The 18,332-nt window shown below is 40.2% G+C and overlaps 1 protein-coding gene across 7 annotated transcripts in view; it reads right to left on the minus strand.

Moving 5' to 3' along the window:
• Positions 1-1,450: 1,450 nt before the first annotated feature.
• FOXN3 (forkhead box N3) overlaps positions 1,451-18,332 on the minus strand; it is a 200,034-nt gene continuing 183,152 nt past the window's right edge. For 6 of the 7 annotated variants that reach the window (XM_050710759.1, XM_050710758.1, XM_035539231.2 and 3 more), the window contains one exon: positions 1,457-8,748. In XM_050710759.1, coding sequence (XP_050566716.1) covers positions 8,199-8,748 — 550 coding nt within the window. In that variant the 3' untranslated portion in view covers positions 1,457-8,198. Of the gene's footprint in view, positions 8,749-18,332 lie in introns of all 7 variants that reach the window. The other variant, XM_050710760.1, reaches the window with a different exon arrangement.

Consider the following 18,332-nt stretch of genomic DNA (forward strand, 5'->3'; position numbering starts at 1 on the left):
CTCCCGTCCCCGGCACACAGCACTGCCGGCCATCTGCAGAGCGCGGCACGGTGGTGGCTGTGCGGGGAGCCACCAAAGGATGGCCCAGAGCAGTTACATGTTTTTTCATTCCCACCAGTCTCCTCTCCTCTCATCTCCTTGTCTGAGCTGTTTTGTCCTCGCCTTCATTCTGTCACAGCGGCAGCAAATGCTGAGAGCGGGTTTCAAAACAAAACTTTGGTGGGCAATACATTAAAGCACCAATTGCCTGTTCCGACATCAGGTCTGGGCATTTTCATGCTCTTCTACACCTATCTCGGAAACTTATTTCTTCTGCCCCGTGCCCCCAGGAGGTGTCCACATCTACCTGGTCCTTGAGATGCCTGCAGTGGGGTACCCAGCACCAACCGCAGGGCAGCGAGGACTGAGGGGTATTTCTGCAGCACGGCCTCAGCCGCCAGTGCACAGAGCTGCCGGGAACCACCCTCCTCTGCCAGCACCGGCTCCACCCAGCCATAGAAAAGATTTCCATTTGACAGAAGAACAGTGGAGCTTTTCTTCTTTCTCTGCTTAGCCCTGTTACGAGTTAAATCTATAAATACACAGGGCTCGTCACAGAGCCCATGTTCAAACCACAGTACTTGGGGAATAATTTGTAAGATTTTGCTCCTCAGATTAGTTTCAAGTGGAGACAGCTATGGGGCAACTACATTGTTTTATATACCCTTTATTATTTACACCCTCTGAAGAGACGACTTTTGCACTGTTTCCCCTGCTCTAGCCTTGTGTTTTATTGCTTGGACTATACAGAAAGGCATCAACCAGGTTGGGTTTTAGCAGAACTGGTTCCTGTGGCAGCCTGGGGCGGCTCCAAGGACTTGAAGAGTAGGACATCTACTAGACGGTGAAGGACTGATTCGCTTTAGGCAACTGGCTTTCAAGTTCTCAGCTTTACACTATTTCTTCCTACAAAGAGTCTCTTCATACGGCAATGCACAGGAGTAACGTGGCAGAAGAACTGGGAGTCCTGTTGCTGCAGAAATAAGAATAAAGCCTGAGAAGGGCTGATGCAAAGATTAGAAAGCAAGGTTTTTTGGACTCTTATATGCATCCTGTTATATACATATGATTACTGAATCTCTTCTGATAGTTGATAATGTAAAAAAAAAAAAAAAAAAAAAAAAAAAAGATACAATTACCAGTGAAATCAGCTTTGTTTCCAGGCTGTGAAACTGATGACAAAGGAAGATCAGACCCTAACTTTAACAGCAATTTAATATTGTCTACTCATTTGCATATGACAGCAAATTAACATGAGTTGATACCTACTGCAGTGAAGATACAGGTAACGTTCCACTGGGGCTAGAACTATTTAAAAATGAAACAATTAATTTGTAAAAGAAAATCACTGTTGTTCCTCCTTAATATCTGAGCATATTTTGAAGCCAATATTCACAAAACTACAATTGTTCAATTGATGCAACTCAGTAATTTTTATTGCAACTGGAAGACAATACATCACAGAAACTTTATGGTAGGTTTTGGGAAAGTGTTATTTACAATAATAATTGATGAAATAGTTTGTCTTTGGCAATATGATTACACATCAAGAAAATGTAAAATGCAAGTATGCCTCTAAATCAACATTTTCATATTTCCTAAAGATCAGCTGATTGCACTTGCCTTCGGACTGCTCATTTAGGTAAACACAAATACAACTTAACATCACTGTTCATTCCCCATCACAGTTCGTATTTTAATATTGATGAAATTGGCAGTTTCAGACGCCAAGTACAGGAAAAAAAATTGGCTTATCACTGTACTAAATTAACTTATTGGCCAGTTAAGGTCCTGTGACCCTTAAGCATCGATATTAAATCTCTTGGTCTTTTGATTGCTTTATCACTTTTTTCTGTAAAACAAAATATTTCAGAAATTACAGATCAGAGTATAAAAAAATGTACAAGTCCATAATGCTTTTCATACACACACAAGTCATTCCCCCCAACATTTTACATCATGGCAGTTTTAAGTAGTGAGTGTGAATGATGCAGGCATGGAACTGGTTATCAGATACAGGTATTACTTTCAGTGGTTGAAAAATCCCACACACATACTCAAGAAATGTACAATGCTCTCTTAACTTAAAAATGTACTGAAGTTTAATGTCATCTGAATGAAAAAAGAAAGTCTTGGGATTTTAGGCCACAGTAAACGAAGGAGAAAGAATCCCATTTCTAGATGATGGCCATCATAGAGCACAACACGTCATTTTAGCACAAGTTGTCATTTACCCCTTAAACCCTCAGACAATGAGCTCTCGTAACTGCTGGCCTGATCCAAAGCTCAATGAAATTAACTGAAAATGAAAAAGTGAAACAAAAAAAAGCCTTCCATTGACCGTGAGAGGCTGTTACATCAGGTCATTTTCCCCCTCTTTGCAAAAGGAAATGTGATACAGTAGAAAAACCATTACATAGCTTCAGATAAATATTCCTTGTTTCAATGCTAAAACAAAAACAAAACCCAAGCTCCCAAAACCAGGAAAGGCTACTTATTAGAACAACTCAAAGTGACCTTTAGATCATTTCTGGTTTTAAATGTACACCAGCAAAATACAGCACCATAGACACATTAGGTTGAGACTTCTTTTTGGTCAGTGAAGCTAGTACTTGTTGGCTGAACTGTGGAAGAATCGTAAGGTCATATACATGATAAAGCAACCCAGCTGACAAGTCTCTGCTTAATTCAAGAATAACCAGTACTAAAAATAAAAATGCAAAAATAAAAAACCCTAATAAACCACCATCAATTAATACTTTCTAAATAAAAGGGGGTTAACAGATGAATTCACAAATGTATGCAGATTTATACAGAACACCGAATGTTGTGTGTAAATCCTTATAAACTCCAGCTTAAAACAGAAACACACAAGTGTATAGTTCGACTTACACATTCCATTTCAAAGGAAAAGAGACATCATTACAACTCGGTAACTGTGCTAACTGCAATATAAACCAAACAAAGTCAGAGTTTGGCAGATAACTAAGAAGAGGGTTATCACTTAGGTTATATAGCAAAGTGTTGATGTATATTACATAGAGTAGTATAAATAATAAAAAAGTATTATTTAAATTAGATCACAGTGCTGCATTATGTGCATAACAGTGTTTGATATATTACTGGAGGGCTGTGAAGAACACTAAAACTTAACTGGTCAGACAGTCAACACTGATACTCTGTTACAATCAAGAGGATGTATGGTTCAAATGCTCTTTTGGTGGCAAAGTCAAGAAAAAGTTTTAAAACGTTTCCTACAAAGTATGCCAATGAGCTCTTGAGGCAGCAGTGGCATACCTGAAGGAACCTGTCGGCATTCTCCGTGAAGTGAAGTAAGTCACATTGCCTCTGAAATTGTAAATGCACTCTCTCTGTAGTTTTCTTCTAATCCTGGAGGTATAGGAGAGGAATGTTTTAAAAAATGCCTAGGGCCAGATCAAAGGAAAAATGGCAATAATACTAAAATTGATTTTCAAGAGCACTTGGGTGTCCATAGCTCCACTGGTTGCAATGGAGATGAGACACCCAGAGGTTCTAGAGAAATCTCAGACCACGCCTATCTACACCTTTAGATACAGACATACTTCAAGAAAAATCAGGGCCTCAATGATCTCGGAGCCAATATCAATTGTGGCTGCTGAGAAAATAGGACGAAGTGTTGTTTTGGTTATTTTATCCGTATGCCGTTCGGCATACAATTTGGGATTTCGTTCTTTGCTCAAGTACGTTGACATCTCACTACCTCACTCCAGTGAAGAATGCAGCCCACAGGGTTTCGTTGTATCTTTTGCAAAGGTAGACGGCAATTCAGTTGAACACTGGGAGCTGATGCACCTCCTTTGGGACTCCTTTTTCCCATTTTAAGGTAAGACAGGAGTCAGCCTATGGACATCAACTGAATTACCAGTGAGAATACAGTCACAGGCTAGTTCTGTAGTCCTAAACAGCACGTCTCATCACTCTGCAAAACTCTGGTGACCTCAACAGAACTACTGCTGGTTTTGCCAGGAAAAGATCAGCATCAGATTGCTTTCAGAAACAGCTACAGATGATGCATTAAAGCTGTTCAAGACCTGTGCTTGAATTTCTAAATGCAGGCAAAATCTGCATCAAAATGACTTCTCAGTAGAACATCCACCTGCTTGCAGCATGCAAGCACAACTGACAGACTTCACCTCCCTGCAGACTCCAGTGAAATCTGCTTGTGGCATTAGCTCTGGCCTGCAAGAGCCTCTCGCTGCAGAAGGCATATTCCAAAGGAACGCGTGGTGAAGTCTGAGCGACCCTTAAAACGCACGCCTGTGTGAAACCTGCCACTAAACGCTTGCTGACCTACTGGGATTCCCCGAGCCCCCACCTGTTTTGGAGAACCATGAATTTGGCAGTACTGATAGGATGAGGAAAATCGAAAGTTAGAGATTCTATGACTTCTCACCTAAAAATGGCTTAGTAAGGAAAGCAAACAAGCAAAACCAAACCACCTCATGTCTGGCAAATGAGAGAGTTCGTAATACAGTGCAATTACCACTCAGTTTTTGGCATGACTTGGTGAAAGGAGAGACACATGCATTGAGAGGCTGACCATATACTTTTTTGGGGGGGAAAAAGTCTCAATTCTTATTAAAAAAGAGAACTTTTCTGATGGAGCATTATTACCAATTCTGACAAAGCTGCCATTGTTAGCCAGGCACAAAAACGTTTTAAAAGGCGACTCATAAATATTTTATACAACTCCAAATCATGTACTTTTCATCAATAGTTAGAGGAAGGGTCGGTAGGGACGAGTTGTTTTAAACTCCAGAAATCATCTGTTGATGACATCAGCGCTCAGCCAAACTGCTGGTTCCTGAACAAAACTGTGTAAATTCCTACTGAACACCACCTCCTCAGCAGATCAGACTAGGAACAACACATTTTACATGAAAATAGATGTTTGCCAACATTTTAAGTTTACCAGCAAGTATATAAAGGAGGTGTTGAAGTTGTAGATAGATTATATATGTGTATATATATAAAAATAACCTGCCTAATTAGATACTTATGCAAAATGACCATTTTCTAAGATAATACTAGAGGTAATTATATATCTAGCCACCAAGAGTCCACATTAATGTATGGTACGTGTACAGCAGATACTGATCTCACCTGCACTGCAATCAGTGAGGTTGCTCTGGAATTAGCGTTGTGTGTGACTGGGCAGGAGCTGGCCACCGGCACACAACCACATCGCTTTCTCTGGAGGAAAGAAATGGCTGAGCCCTGTTTCAAGTGTATTTTCTGCCACTGAATTTCAGTTTTAAATGTGGCTTTTTGATAAATATTAGAGGAGCTCCTCAATGGAACAACTTACACATTGAGTGAAGGTGGTGGCAAGCTGGTACTGTGCTGTCTGTATTTCCAATGACTCTCCCAAAGTCCGTAACAGAAAGGACCAAGCCGACTGATCCAGTGCAATCACACTGGGAGGGCTCTGGCCAGAGGGAAGGATATGGCTCATTCATCTCTGTGCTACCTGGCCGACAGAAAGCTTCCCGTTTTCCCCAACTTTATCTCAAGGGCTGCTGGTAGCCAATGGATTTAGTATCTACGTACTCCAACTTTAGCTTATGCTAGCCATCAGCCCCAGGACCAGCAAAGAGGGGAGCACACAGCTCCTCCTTCCACCGTCCTTGGCTCTCTCCTTCCTGATCTGCATAGCTGGCAGTTGTGCTGGGCTCCAGCAGCTGTCAGGCAGCTCCTGGATCCCGGGACGCACGGGTGAGATGGGAGGAGAGGCACAATGTTGTGTGCTGCCCCCAGCGTGGTCCTGGTCTTTGCATTACAGAATGTCTGTGGAGCACGGGAAGGCTGGCAGGCCCAGCCCAGCCTGCCCTTCAGTCTTCCCACTTCCTAACTGCACATACAACAATTGCAGTTTTTATTTCACTTCACAGAGTGGGAAGTCGGACCCTTCTCTAACGCACTCTCCATAAACTAGCTCCACCTTGGTGATGCTGCTACCTGGAACAGCTGTCAGAGCTATAAACCTGTGTTCTTTTACAGAAACAGACTGTTTCATTCTGTTAAGTGGTAGGGTTTTTCAGTCCCCGGGATTTTCTTTTTGCCTCTAGGATATTCTACATGTGGAATTTTTCATGCCAAACTGACGAATCCAGGTGAGAGACTGTATTATTTATTTCACAGCTTCCCTCGGCTGTAGGAGTCTCCAATCTAACAGTCGTCATGTCAGGAGAGGAGCACTATACCTGAATCACACCCTCTGTAGCACTGGTTTTTCTCGGGACACCTCAGTAAGGCTCTTTACTAACTTCATTTTCTCATGGCAAATTAGCAAAGCTATTTTCTTGTCTACTTATTCCTGAATCAAATCAGCGAGTTTTCCTCAATTAATCTCCCATTATTCTCTTGATTCTGTCATACACACTCACTACTAAACTTGCCCTCAGATTATTGCGTCATGTTACACATGTACAGACGAAGAAAGGACACACTTTTAACTTTTTTTTTCTTTTTTTTCTTTTTTTTTTAAACAGAAGTAGGGAGAGGGGGGCTGAATGTGCAGACAAGGCAGTATAATTCAACCATCCAAGCCCTACCAGAGCATGAAGATTTTATTTTTTAATATTGCAGAGTAAGTTCCCCAACAGTCAGTGTTTGTCCCTGAAGAAGGTTAAACCTTAAACACCTGCTTCAAAAAAACCCCAACAACAAAAAAGAACCAAAACAAAACAAAAAACAAAACAAAAACAAAACAAAACAAAAAAAAAACAACAACAAAAAAAAATCAAACTCTAAGCCTAAGGGCTTAAAAATTAGAGGCATAGCCTTTTTCTCTATTTTCTATATTTATATGAAAATAATTCATGCTTCATGCTAAATACATTATTTACCTTACAAGAACTTTGTCATCTTTGAATAAAAAAACATTGTTTGCTTTTTGTGTTTCCCCCCCCTCCCAAAAGGAATCCATGCAATGTGGATCAAATTTTTTCTGCTGGCTTACGCTGGTTGAATCTGGAAATCTGCTGTTATTTTTGCACAGACGAATCCTGACTGACATTAACTGCACACTCACTTCTGAGGGCAGTGTTGGAGCTGTTTTGTTGAGCTTAATTTCACTGCTCACCAATATGCTGTCTTGTTTTGTGAATTACAGAATAATACTAATGGCAGGTTTTGTAGCTTTTTTCCCCCAGTTAGATCAAGTATTTGATCCACAGAAAAAGATTCAGATTTATTTCCTTCCTTAATATAGCTGTAATTTCTTAGACTTGATTGCTTTTCACTCAGGCAGTTTAGAAGACATAGCTTGTTTTTCCCTATCACTATTATTTTTTGCACGCAGTGCCGATTTTCAGGCTTATGGCTTTTTGAATACTTAATTTAATATAGAAGACATAATTCAATGATTAGCGATGCTATTGACAGTGCCCCTCCATTTCTTCTCATCGTTTCACTGAAACCCATTGCATACATAGTTTCACTTTCCCCAAACTTAAGGTTACCAGTCTTCACGTTATGAGCCACGTATAGTACATGAAGCACTACAAGTGCATTACGGTATGCGCAGTTGCCACCAGTGGCTGTCCAAAGACTTCTATGGCACAGTATCCGAGTGCCTCTAGATGGTTCTTGGTTTGGTGTTGAGAAGTACGTGCCTCCTCTTTCCCCCAAATCTCTTTATTCACATTCACTTATAACCCAATTGTAAGGCCATTAAAAAAAATTCTTAAGGGCCAGGCCTGAATGACTACTAAATTATGCACATCTCTTCTAGTGTAAGAGGGATTTCCAAGTGCCCAATTTTACTCCCATCACAATAAAGTTGATGTCACTGCGTATTCAACCATGCATTTTTTTGACAAGCCGGAGAAAGCAATGGCAATTTTGGCTTTTTGTTGTTGTTAACTTTTTGTCTTCAGGTAATGAAAAGCTTTTGTAAATTAGCTGAGTGTCAGTATGAGTTCTATGGCTTCAATCTCCTTTAAAATTAAAAATCTTAAGGGTCCAAAAAAAAAAAAGAAAGAAAAAAAACAAAACCAAAAACAAATAGAAAGAAAAAAAAAAGGAAAAAATTTCTGATATTGCCACAAATCATTAGAATTCACCTGACGTGCTGAAACAAAACTTTGTAAGTTCAAACAAATCATTGATTTGTTCTAATTTTTTGTGGTTTCCTTTTGCTCTTTCTGCCCCTTTGCCGTCCGATTGGTGATGTTGTTCAAACAGGATCGAATTCCTGCTAAATGCAGGAGAGATCCTGCCGCTTCTTTCATCTCCTCATCGTCACTCTCAGGGGGCTTTTCCGTACGTCTCTTTTTAAGAGGCAGTGTGTCACTTGGTACTTTTTTCGCCTTCATTAAATGTTGCCTTTTCTTGTGCTGGGATGCATACCCACTGTCAGCTAAAGAATCCTTGGTCTCCTTCCGATTTTGCTTTTTGTCCTCCTCTTCTGTTTCACTATGGCTCTCGTGGCTCTGGAAGCTAACTTCACTTCCTTCACTGCTGTCTTGGCTACCTTTAGTTGCAAATTCATACTGGTCATCAGCAGAGGAAGAGGAAACGGAGTCACTAGCAGGTGATGTGCTCCTGTGGTTGGAAGATTTGGCACTGCTGTAGTTGTGATCCTCCTTCGGGTCACCGCTAACGACTGGAGAGCCACACGACTGTTCGCTTTCTGTCCGCATCCGGCAGTTTGTTATCCCATTCCTGTAACAACAAATCGAAGCGGTCTTAAAAACCACACGGAAGTAATCCTGCTTCCGAGCAAAAGATACCAAGGTAAAACCAACTGACAGAGAATCTAAAATTATGACCATCAAAGTAAAGCCCATGCAGGCCACTTTCAGAGCCTGACTTTTTACAGACTCCAGTTGCTTGCAGACTGGACTCTACACATGTAACAAGGCAAGAGAAAGGCAGCAGCAGTACAAGAGGTGGGAGCAAGGAGGATGGCCACAATAAACAATGACTGAACAGTCCTGCTCTAAGTTTAAAAAAAAAAATTATAGAAAAAAACAATAACGTTGTTTTATCTACTAGTTATTAAACAAGCTCTGATGAGTTGCATCCTTTTCCCTCCACCCTTTCCATATAAAATTACACTTCAAAAAATGTGGGGAAAAGACAACACCTTTCTGGTGTACTGCTTTTGCCTCCTCTCGAAGACTCTTCCTCAGCTCTACTGTTCCTGGGGTAGCAAATGTTTCAGCTGGAATTAGTGTGGCTCCCAGACAGGACTTCTCCTGACAGTGTGTGCACCCAAGTACAGCACTCAGGTAGTACCCCAGTCGTGTTTCTGACTGAGATCAGTTTACTGACAATCTTAAAAACAATATAATATTAAGACACTAGCTGTCAACAAAATATTATGATGTGCTTAAAACAAACAGTAGAAAAAAATCTGGGTTTGCTCTAGAAGTTGTCATTTTCCACTTTGGTTTTATGGTGCTCAGCGCTGCGGGAACTACTGCAGCACGATATATTTTAAAACTAATAGTGTCCCCTTCTGCACTGGAAAATATTAGAGCATTGCCACTGACTTTACAGTACAGAACACAATGCCTGAAAGGCTGTTGCAGAATGGACTGACCCTGTGCAGTGCATAACTCCTACCGAAAAAACGAGAGGAGAATGCTCATCACTGAGTAAAGGCATCGTCACTGCCCCTGCCAGTTCACTAGCCTTGAACCTCTCCATCAATAAAAAGAAAACAAAACAAAACAAAACCAAGCAAGACTGTTGTCTGTTAAACTATCACATGACAAACTGCTTTAAAATCTGGTCCTACTGCCTCCATGCTATCACCATGGTGCCTTCACACATTTACAATTGTGTTGGATAAGAAACTTTTCTTAAATGCACGCTGAACACAGGTACTTCTTAGGAGGAATGGCACAGTGGCAAGCCCAGAGTATTACTGTGCCTCTACTTAAAACACGGGAAAGTGCTTTAAGGTTCAGGGGGTGGACCTTGGGTCTGGTTTCTTTACAGAAGAAACAGCAGAGTATTACCCATTTCAGAAAGGTAAGGCTGAAAGGTGGGAAATATAAGAATGGTAGGTAATCCCACAGCTCCTAGTCATCTCAATGCTCTTGTCTGTGGAGCTTACTGAAATAAGAAAGAGGCTTTTGAGAACCAGTGACAGGACAATGCTAAAAGGCAGTGCATTAATCAGTTTCTCCAAATGTTCTTATTTACAGTATTTTCAAATAAATGTATATAATGGAAGGGCTGGTTATTAGCAAAGAAAATCCCTTGCCAACCTCTTCTGCTCAATAGAATTATTTTCCCCTAGATTTTCAAGTAGCTTTATGATCCATAAATCATATACAGAACCCAGAAGGAATACACAAAGCTCCTTCAATTATTAATAACTAAATGCAATGTCATTCATGATTGTGCAGCAAGCCAGCTGCATTTACTCTGTGATGGTTTGCCACTGCAGGGGTTGTCATTAGAGGATGCCAAATGCTTAAAAGAAGAAATCATCCGTACTAAACTAGTTGTAAGGTGAATTTATAACCAGCTCCTTAAGATCAGTCATTACAAAAAAGCATGTGATGCATTTTAAGTGACAGATTCTTCATTTTTAGGGTAAATTTACATTTAAAGATGTTCAAAATTATCATAAATTATCATAAAATTAAAGTGACTTGATTTTACTAGGCATCTAATAGTCAGAGCTATGTGGCTCAATAAAAATCACATGCCACTGATTTTCCATACAAAACCACCAATAAATTCTTGCTCCAAGGGAACAGACACAGGACAAAATAGGCAGGAACTCAAATGGGATTCTTACTGGCTCGGTTATTAGCGAACGAGACTTCTGACAGATGGGATTTAAATCAAGATGCCCATTTTCATGTGATTCGATCTACCCCTATTTGTTCCCAGAGAGGATCAATAAAAGAAAAGCAACAGTTCCATGGAGCAGAGCAACCATGTGCCAAAAGGCCTCCCTGGTTTGCCCCCTCTTGAGTCTTCAGTGTTTGCTTTTCCATAAAGGGGCTATAATTTGGATTCAAAAGCTCTGCCCAAGGGACTTACTCCAGATCCCAATCCTTTCAAAAAAGCACAAAAACAGAATGAAAAGGCCTGGGGATTACAGTAGCAACGTCCTGGGGGAAGGTGTAGTACTATGGGGTTAGGATCCCACAGAGAGCGACTGCAAATAGGTATGATGGCAAAGAAAGACAGAAAGGTGAAAAAAACCCCACAAACTTAATCACCTAAAAAATGGGAGGAAATAGGAAATACCAATACACTTCAAAAAAAAGGGAGCTATGGTGGAACTGGTCAGGAAATGGACAGCATTTGCATCTCAGAAAAATCTTTGTTTTTCACTTACATTTTGAAAGATTTCCAACCAGTTCTGCTTGGGGAAATAAAAAAGGAAGAGAAAGCAGGTCAAGGAGAGAATTAGCAAAGGATATCCACAGAAATGAAAATGAATTATACAGAGTTTTAGGATATACATCAGGTCAAAATTCATGTAGCCTGGAAGTAAATTAATCTGACAGGCAATAGCTCAAACATAAGATATGAAGAATTAGTTATAATTGATATTACTACATAAATAAGAGTTGAATAAACTAATATCTAAACCATTCATGTTCCACACATGCTTCTGAGACATTCTAAAGCTTTATATTGCTCTTATACAGTTACACGCTCACTAACAAATTAATCTGGCAATCTACGAAGTTCAACGTACATCACCAGGAGGCAGAACTCCCCTGTGTTTCGAGGGATAGATTTTGGCCAGCTAAATCCATTATTGCTCATAATTCTGGTTGTAATTCTAACTTTATCACTACAATAAGAGTGATAAACAATAGATTAACAATCTAACAATAATAGATTTTTAAAACCGGCAACTGCTCTGATGTTTGGATTGTTTTTAAATTACGTAGGGGAAGAAAAAGCATTTCAAGTGCTGTGCTTAGTATAACAGTGAGGGAAAAATTATTTAAATACCTTACTTTCTTCCCATTTTCTAGTTCAGCACTTCATTTCAAAATTTCCAGAAACTGACATTTTCAAATATTTTAAAGCAGTGGCTTCCTCTGTCAGGAAAGGCCAGGGGACAGTTGCTAGAGCTTTTCATCCTATACACATGGACTATTTTATTTGCTTGACAGACCTTAACCACAGTTACACAACCAAAAGTACCAAGCACAGCTTCTTTTAAAAATATTTCAATTTGGCTGTAGCACAATTACACAACCCTCAAGCACTTCAGGGATAAGTTTGGCCTTTTGAAAGCCTGATTCCATTCCCATTGTTAATTGGTAACAACCCATTGATTGAGTTCTGTTACTAATTTCATCGGGAGCCAGATGGAGCCCACAGGAGCTGGATCTCAAGTTAGCAATGAAGCAATTTCCTTTGCACCATGGTACCACCTTTGCCTTTTAAAGGAGTTTTCCTCAGGATTAGACAGGAATAAGTCTCCATCCTTCTACCAAGGGCAGACATATCTTCCTTAAATTTCTCTTCTGTCTTTAAAAAAGATATGTAACCACATTCTGTTTGCAAAATGGCAAGAAGTTTTGCTGAAAATACTTACTGTATTCCACACCAGAGACAGGTACATTCCTTTGATGAACAAAACAAACCTATGTAGAGTTTAAGTACCAGCTTAACTACCTCCAGTCCTTCTGGATGACAGATATTGTATACACGTAAGTGACAGTTTTGGAAACCGTCAGTTAAAAGATATGAAGAAAGCAATACAGTTTGGTACTGTAAGTGTGGTTTATGCATTTTGACAGGTTCCAGGTTTGCTAAAACAGTAAAGCACTCTTTTACTGTATAGGTAGTGTAATTCCAGACGAAAAATCAGGAAAGTGAGAAGTTTTAGATACAGGTAGTTGAACTGTTATTTAAAAATACTACACAGGAGCAGATAGGCTGATGAGCAAGCACATAGAAGATAACTGATGCTCACTTGCTGCATGATGAGATTCTATCAGTGGTTATCGAGTCAAAAGTCAACAAGCTGGTTACACTATTGATAGAAGCTCTTAGAGAGATACTTTACAGCATAATCCTATGCAAAGGACCACAACAAATATGAGTCATGAGCTGTTTTCAGAAAGAGCACTTTGTCAATATCAACAGCAAATCTGAAGTTCAGACAAATGCAGTGCTCTTTTCTTTGCAGGAAAAGTAATTGTCAGACAGTTCTTCTGTCCTTTAGTTACTAAAAAAAAACCCCTTCAGCTGCCAAGGATCCTGCCTATTACAGGTGGAAAGGTGAATGCAATGCAACAAGGGTGACTTGGGGCTTCTTAAGCTGATCACACCAGTAATAAACAAGAACATGAAGAATATACAAGTAAGAATTTATGAAAGGAAGCATCTACCAGTTCTTTCACCTAAGCTAAAGTAAACATTCATAAATAATGACAGTATGTAATTCTACTTATGCTTTGGCATCTATGCTGCACATGTTACTTATGTTTGGTTTATTTAATCACTGCTTGAATGGCTGACTTGAGGGAGAAAAAAAAAACAACACAAAAATAATGCCAGCATGAGGAACAAAGCCACCATAATGGAAGCTAGGCCTGAGGTACACTCTTGTAATTGCCCTATAAATTTGAAGTTAAAATAATCATATATAACAATCTTGTCCCTTCAAATAAAGTTAGGCAGAGAACCCATTCTTGTCACCCAATAATGAAGAGCTACAGAGGAACGGTAGCATTAATGGTGAAAAAAGAACAAATATTTAAAAATCTAGTCATGCTGAAGTAGCTTGTTAGTGTTGTATTTTTTGTGTGTTGTAGTTTTTTTTTCCAAAATAAAGGAAGTGCAGTAGCTCCATTTGTGTGGATGCACTTGCTTTCTCTAGGAAAAGGGAACATATTGTATTGCATTCCCTGGGAAACTGTGCTTGCAATTTGAAGATAACTGTGAAATTCCTTCAGAACCTAGAAATATTCTGTGAGAAAAGAGAATTTAAAACAAAAAAAATCTTAATAATTTCCCACTATTTTTAAATATATTATTTATTTTTAACCTGTATTAATGTAAATAATTGAGTTTTTTTTTTCTAACAAACACTACCAAAAGCAATTTAACCTGTTACCTAGGCATAAGTGGCATATAAAAAAGTTTTGCCTAAGTTTTCAACTAGCCTGAAACATACCTTGGATTCATCCTGGTGAAATATTAGCTAAAAAACCCCAAATAGTTAAGCAAAGATGATCAATACTATCCTCCAACCTGAAATTTCTGACTGTATCAACAAAGGCAATGCCAAGTTCAGCCACAGCATCTTTACTAGGACTGTCCCAAATCCTAGTGGTTTTACCTGCTCCTTAAGATTTCCCACTGAGCTAGCTATGAACTCTGCTTGCCTCTTTCCTACCTGCATCTCATGTGAATTTGCTGGCTAGTGCTGTGGGATGGGGTTGTCATTCGGCCTTCCCATCAGAACAGGCTGTTGAACAGACCATGAAGCCCTGTGCACCAGGATGAACGACAAACTGTCCATACAGTGCTACAGCTCCAAAGGTAAAAAGAAATCAGTGGGAGTTAAAAGCACCTGCTTTCCTCAGCTATCTAATTCAGTGGGAGAAGCAGAATTAGGGCAGAACACAGCCAACAGGTTAGGAATTAAGAATTCAGACCCATCCTGGACACCCTGGGAGCCTGTCTGAACACTGTTCAACAGCCTCTGTAGCACAGTGAACATTCAGGGCAGAGGAAAAGAAAAAAAGGCCTATTACAGAAACATTACCAAGGATATTTTGTAAAACATCTTTTGGAGACTACCCTGGACCGAATAACAAGGCCTATGCCACACAGCTGGTGAAACTCCACCAACCTCACCTCAGTGGGTCTGCCCACTTCAGGCAGACACAGACACGAACCACTCGTGCACTGAGGAAAACCAAAGAAAATTACAAACGTCATGGTGAGAGGCTTCCTGCTGACTGCTCTGAAAGCATAGTGCAAAGAGCTCTTCCAAGCTCGTGCTCTTCCACAGGGTCTGTGTAACTGGTAACGCCTAACTGATTTGGAATGTGATTATATAGATAGAGCTTCTTGCATCTTGCCACGATGCACACTGCAGATGCACCGGCCATTTTGATAGAGACTACGCCTGCTAAACTGTCTACGGAAGTCCTCCTAAGTAAACACCTAAAGGGTATTTTCCAACTGTATATAGAAGAGCAAAAGCTCACCTTTGAAGCGCAGCCAACTCCTTGCTGCATGGAAGGCACTACTGGCTTTGCTGGCTTCCACTGAATACCTTTTTAACCCAGTATTTTATTTTCTACATATTCAGACTATCACTGCATTTGTTTTTAGATTCACTCAGGGAACTGGATAGGGATATGGTCTGCCAAAAATATCTATGATGGATCTCGTGTAAGAGACATGCTACACGCTGTGCAGCTTTGAAGCGTTATTTTCCCCTGCTGTCTTCGGGTGGGTCTTAGACTTGTCAGCCACAACATGGAAAGTATGGATGATAAATAAGCTAAAAGTGGTGGGAATAAAGTAAATAAAAAGCTACTGTCAAAACACATCCAATTTTGCTCTGCTGTGGAGATTTTACACCAGAGGATGATTTCAAAGTAAAAAATAGTGTGGGATGCCTTTTCCATTTGTAGATTAGTTTGGAACGAAAGGTCTATTTGTGCACTTTAAGCCAAATGCACTACAACATAATGATGCTCTCCTCAATTGCTATTCTTTCTTTGTGGAAATGGGTGGATTTGTTGTTTTTAAATACTTTTCAGTAGGTTTTTTAAATTCATCCCACTTAAATCCACTGTATTTTACTTTATATATAAAAGATAACATAATTGCACGTAATTACATAGGAACAACAACACATCAATACCTTGTGCAGGAACAAGGTGTGCTAATACATTGTCACACTGTTGAAAAGAATAGCACAGCAAACTTTCCACCTAATGGGAGCTAACATAACGGAAATCACTGATTTCAACATCTTAGTTCTGTGTTGTGGCTTCCCTTCTGAATAACAGAATACCACCGAATTACAACTGCAAATTTAACCCAAGACCAACCTTTTTGTTACTTCATTTTGACAAGAAGAGCAGTCTGCACTACAGGGTAACGTACTGCAAGTTATTTGCACAGTCTGCTTGATAACAAATCTTTCGGCTGCCTGCACAGACATTTATGTTTCACTTTGCTGCATTCTCCAGCATGTGACATGGACCTGAACTGTAAGTGCAAGCAATGGGCAGTGTAACAGAACTAAGATGCTAGACCTGCAGAGGGGAAATGAGAGGGTTCATCAGTACAGAGAAATACAGCAACTTTTATGTCTGCAGAGACTCAGTAGCAGCAGTACCAGAGTATGTCCTAGGGCACTAAAAGGAAAAAAGTAGCACAAAAAAAAGAAAAAAAATAAGTTTATACAGTCCCCAAACTATGAGGAACTCCAATGATGGTACAGAAAACAGCATCTCCTTCAGGGAGGGAGCTGGCAGACTCCATCTGCAGCACGCCACTTGCTTTAGTTACCTAACTGCCAGCAAGGAAAAAAAAAATACGACCAGATAGCACACGTAGATACAGACACTGTGCAAAGAGTGTCTGAAAATGTTCTCAGGCGTTTCTGTTTCACAGCCTATATGAAAATTAACAGGAAAGTGGTGGTCTGTGGTCTGGCCTGGTTTTTGAGAAACTAGTGGTTTGCCTGACAACCACGGAAGAGGCTGGGTACTAAGTAACTGTAGGATCCTAAATATTTCCCAAAGCATTGAATGCATTAGGTGAAAAGGGGAAAATAAATGCTGTATCTGTGAATCATCCAGGCAATCCTATAGAGCAAGAGACTTCACAAGCATGGACTGTGGTTTGAGGACAGGCTCTCACAAGCAAACAGTATTTCCCCAGTTTGGGGGACAGCAAGCCCAAAGACCATTAAGATACTGAGGAAATAAACACAAAATGAAATAAACCCCTCAGACAGCAAGGAAGGGCCAACTGAACAGCAGCACCTTAGAGAAGAACCAGTAACTTCTACATTATGTACAGTAATAAAGAAAAACAGTAAGAGGTTTAATTTGATATGCAAGGATCCGCGACCAAGAAAATGCTAGAGGTCCCCTAAGTTAAAATGAGAAACACACCGTTTTAGGCCTTTCACTTAGGACACCAGAGGAACTCTCAAATACCTATTTGAATAAAATCTTGGAAAGAAGCTGTCTGGCTCTTCCTGAGTATACAGGCTGAGGGATATAACTTCTGCAGATAACTGGAACAAGAGCCTGCACCACTCCTGGTGAAAGCTGGAAGGGGAAACTGACCTGAACATGCCTGAAAATGCCTCCTGCCAGCCTGACTGGAGCATCTCCCTCTGTGCAGGGATGACAGCTCTGTGTGAGCAGTACTCCTACTCGTACTGCAACACAGGAAGGCTGCGTGGACACTGTGATAAACTCCCTCTGCTGTACACGATAAGCAGAAGCTGTATGGATTTTCATGAGATGCCATGAAAGCTCTACAGGACAGGCCCCATTTAGCTCTGCGTATGTGAGGAGAGGAGCAAGCACGAATAAACAGGATCTCATTTTCACAATAACAGGTAACAGAAGTATCCAGTTTTGAGAAGACCAGATGATGGGCTAAAAGGTACTGTGCCTCCAGGCTGAGCTTCCCAAAGAAATTCTGAATTTTAATATCCCCAGCAGGCACAAGACAAAACTGCCTTCTGAACTTGCTCTACTGAAGAGAGCCCCCTAACTTCTCAAAATCACTTCTCAAATTCACAGCCTCCCTGTCCATGGTTTTTTGCAAGAATTAGGAGAGGGGATATTGCAGGAGCCCTTAAATATGAGCAGACATCATGCAGACCAGCAATATATTCATAGCAAGCTATTTCTAATACTGCCTAAGGCTGGAGAAGAGAATAAAAAGAATTAGAAATATGTCTGCATTAACGAATTATAAATGCTTTTCTCTGAGACAGAGCAAGAAGCACACAGGCAAGGGAGGTGTAAAATCCCTTATTTCCCGAATTTACATTAGGAAGTAGCTGGCAAAGATCCTGTTCTACCTGCTGAAAAAAAACACAAGAGAAGAGTCCTCAGAAAATGCAAGTTAACTAGGCTGTATAAGTTAACTAAGGCTGTAAAAGTTAACTATATACAGCCTTACAGCAGCATAGCAGTTTGGAGATGTCTACATACAAGGAAGTTTCTGAGTGGCCTGGAAGGAAGAGCAGACCTATCTCCATCCTAAGTCAACCCTGATTACAAAACAGTCTCCGCTGCTTCAGAAATGGCCCTGAG

This window comes from Cygnus atratus, chromosome 5, assembly GCF_013377495.2.
Source record: "Cygnus atratus isolate AKBS03 ecotype Queensland, Australia chromosome 5, CAtr_DNAZoo_HiC_assembly, whole genome shotgun sequence".
Classification (NCBI taxonomy): Eukaryota; Metazoa; Chordata; class Aves; order Anseriformes; family Anatidae; genus Cygnus; species Cygnus atratus.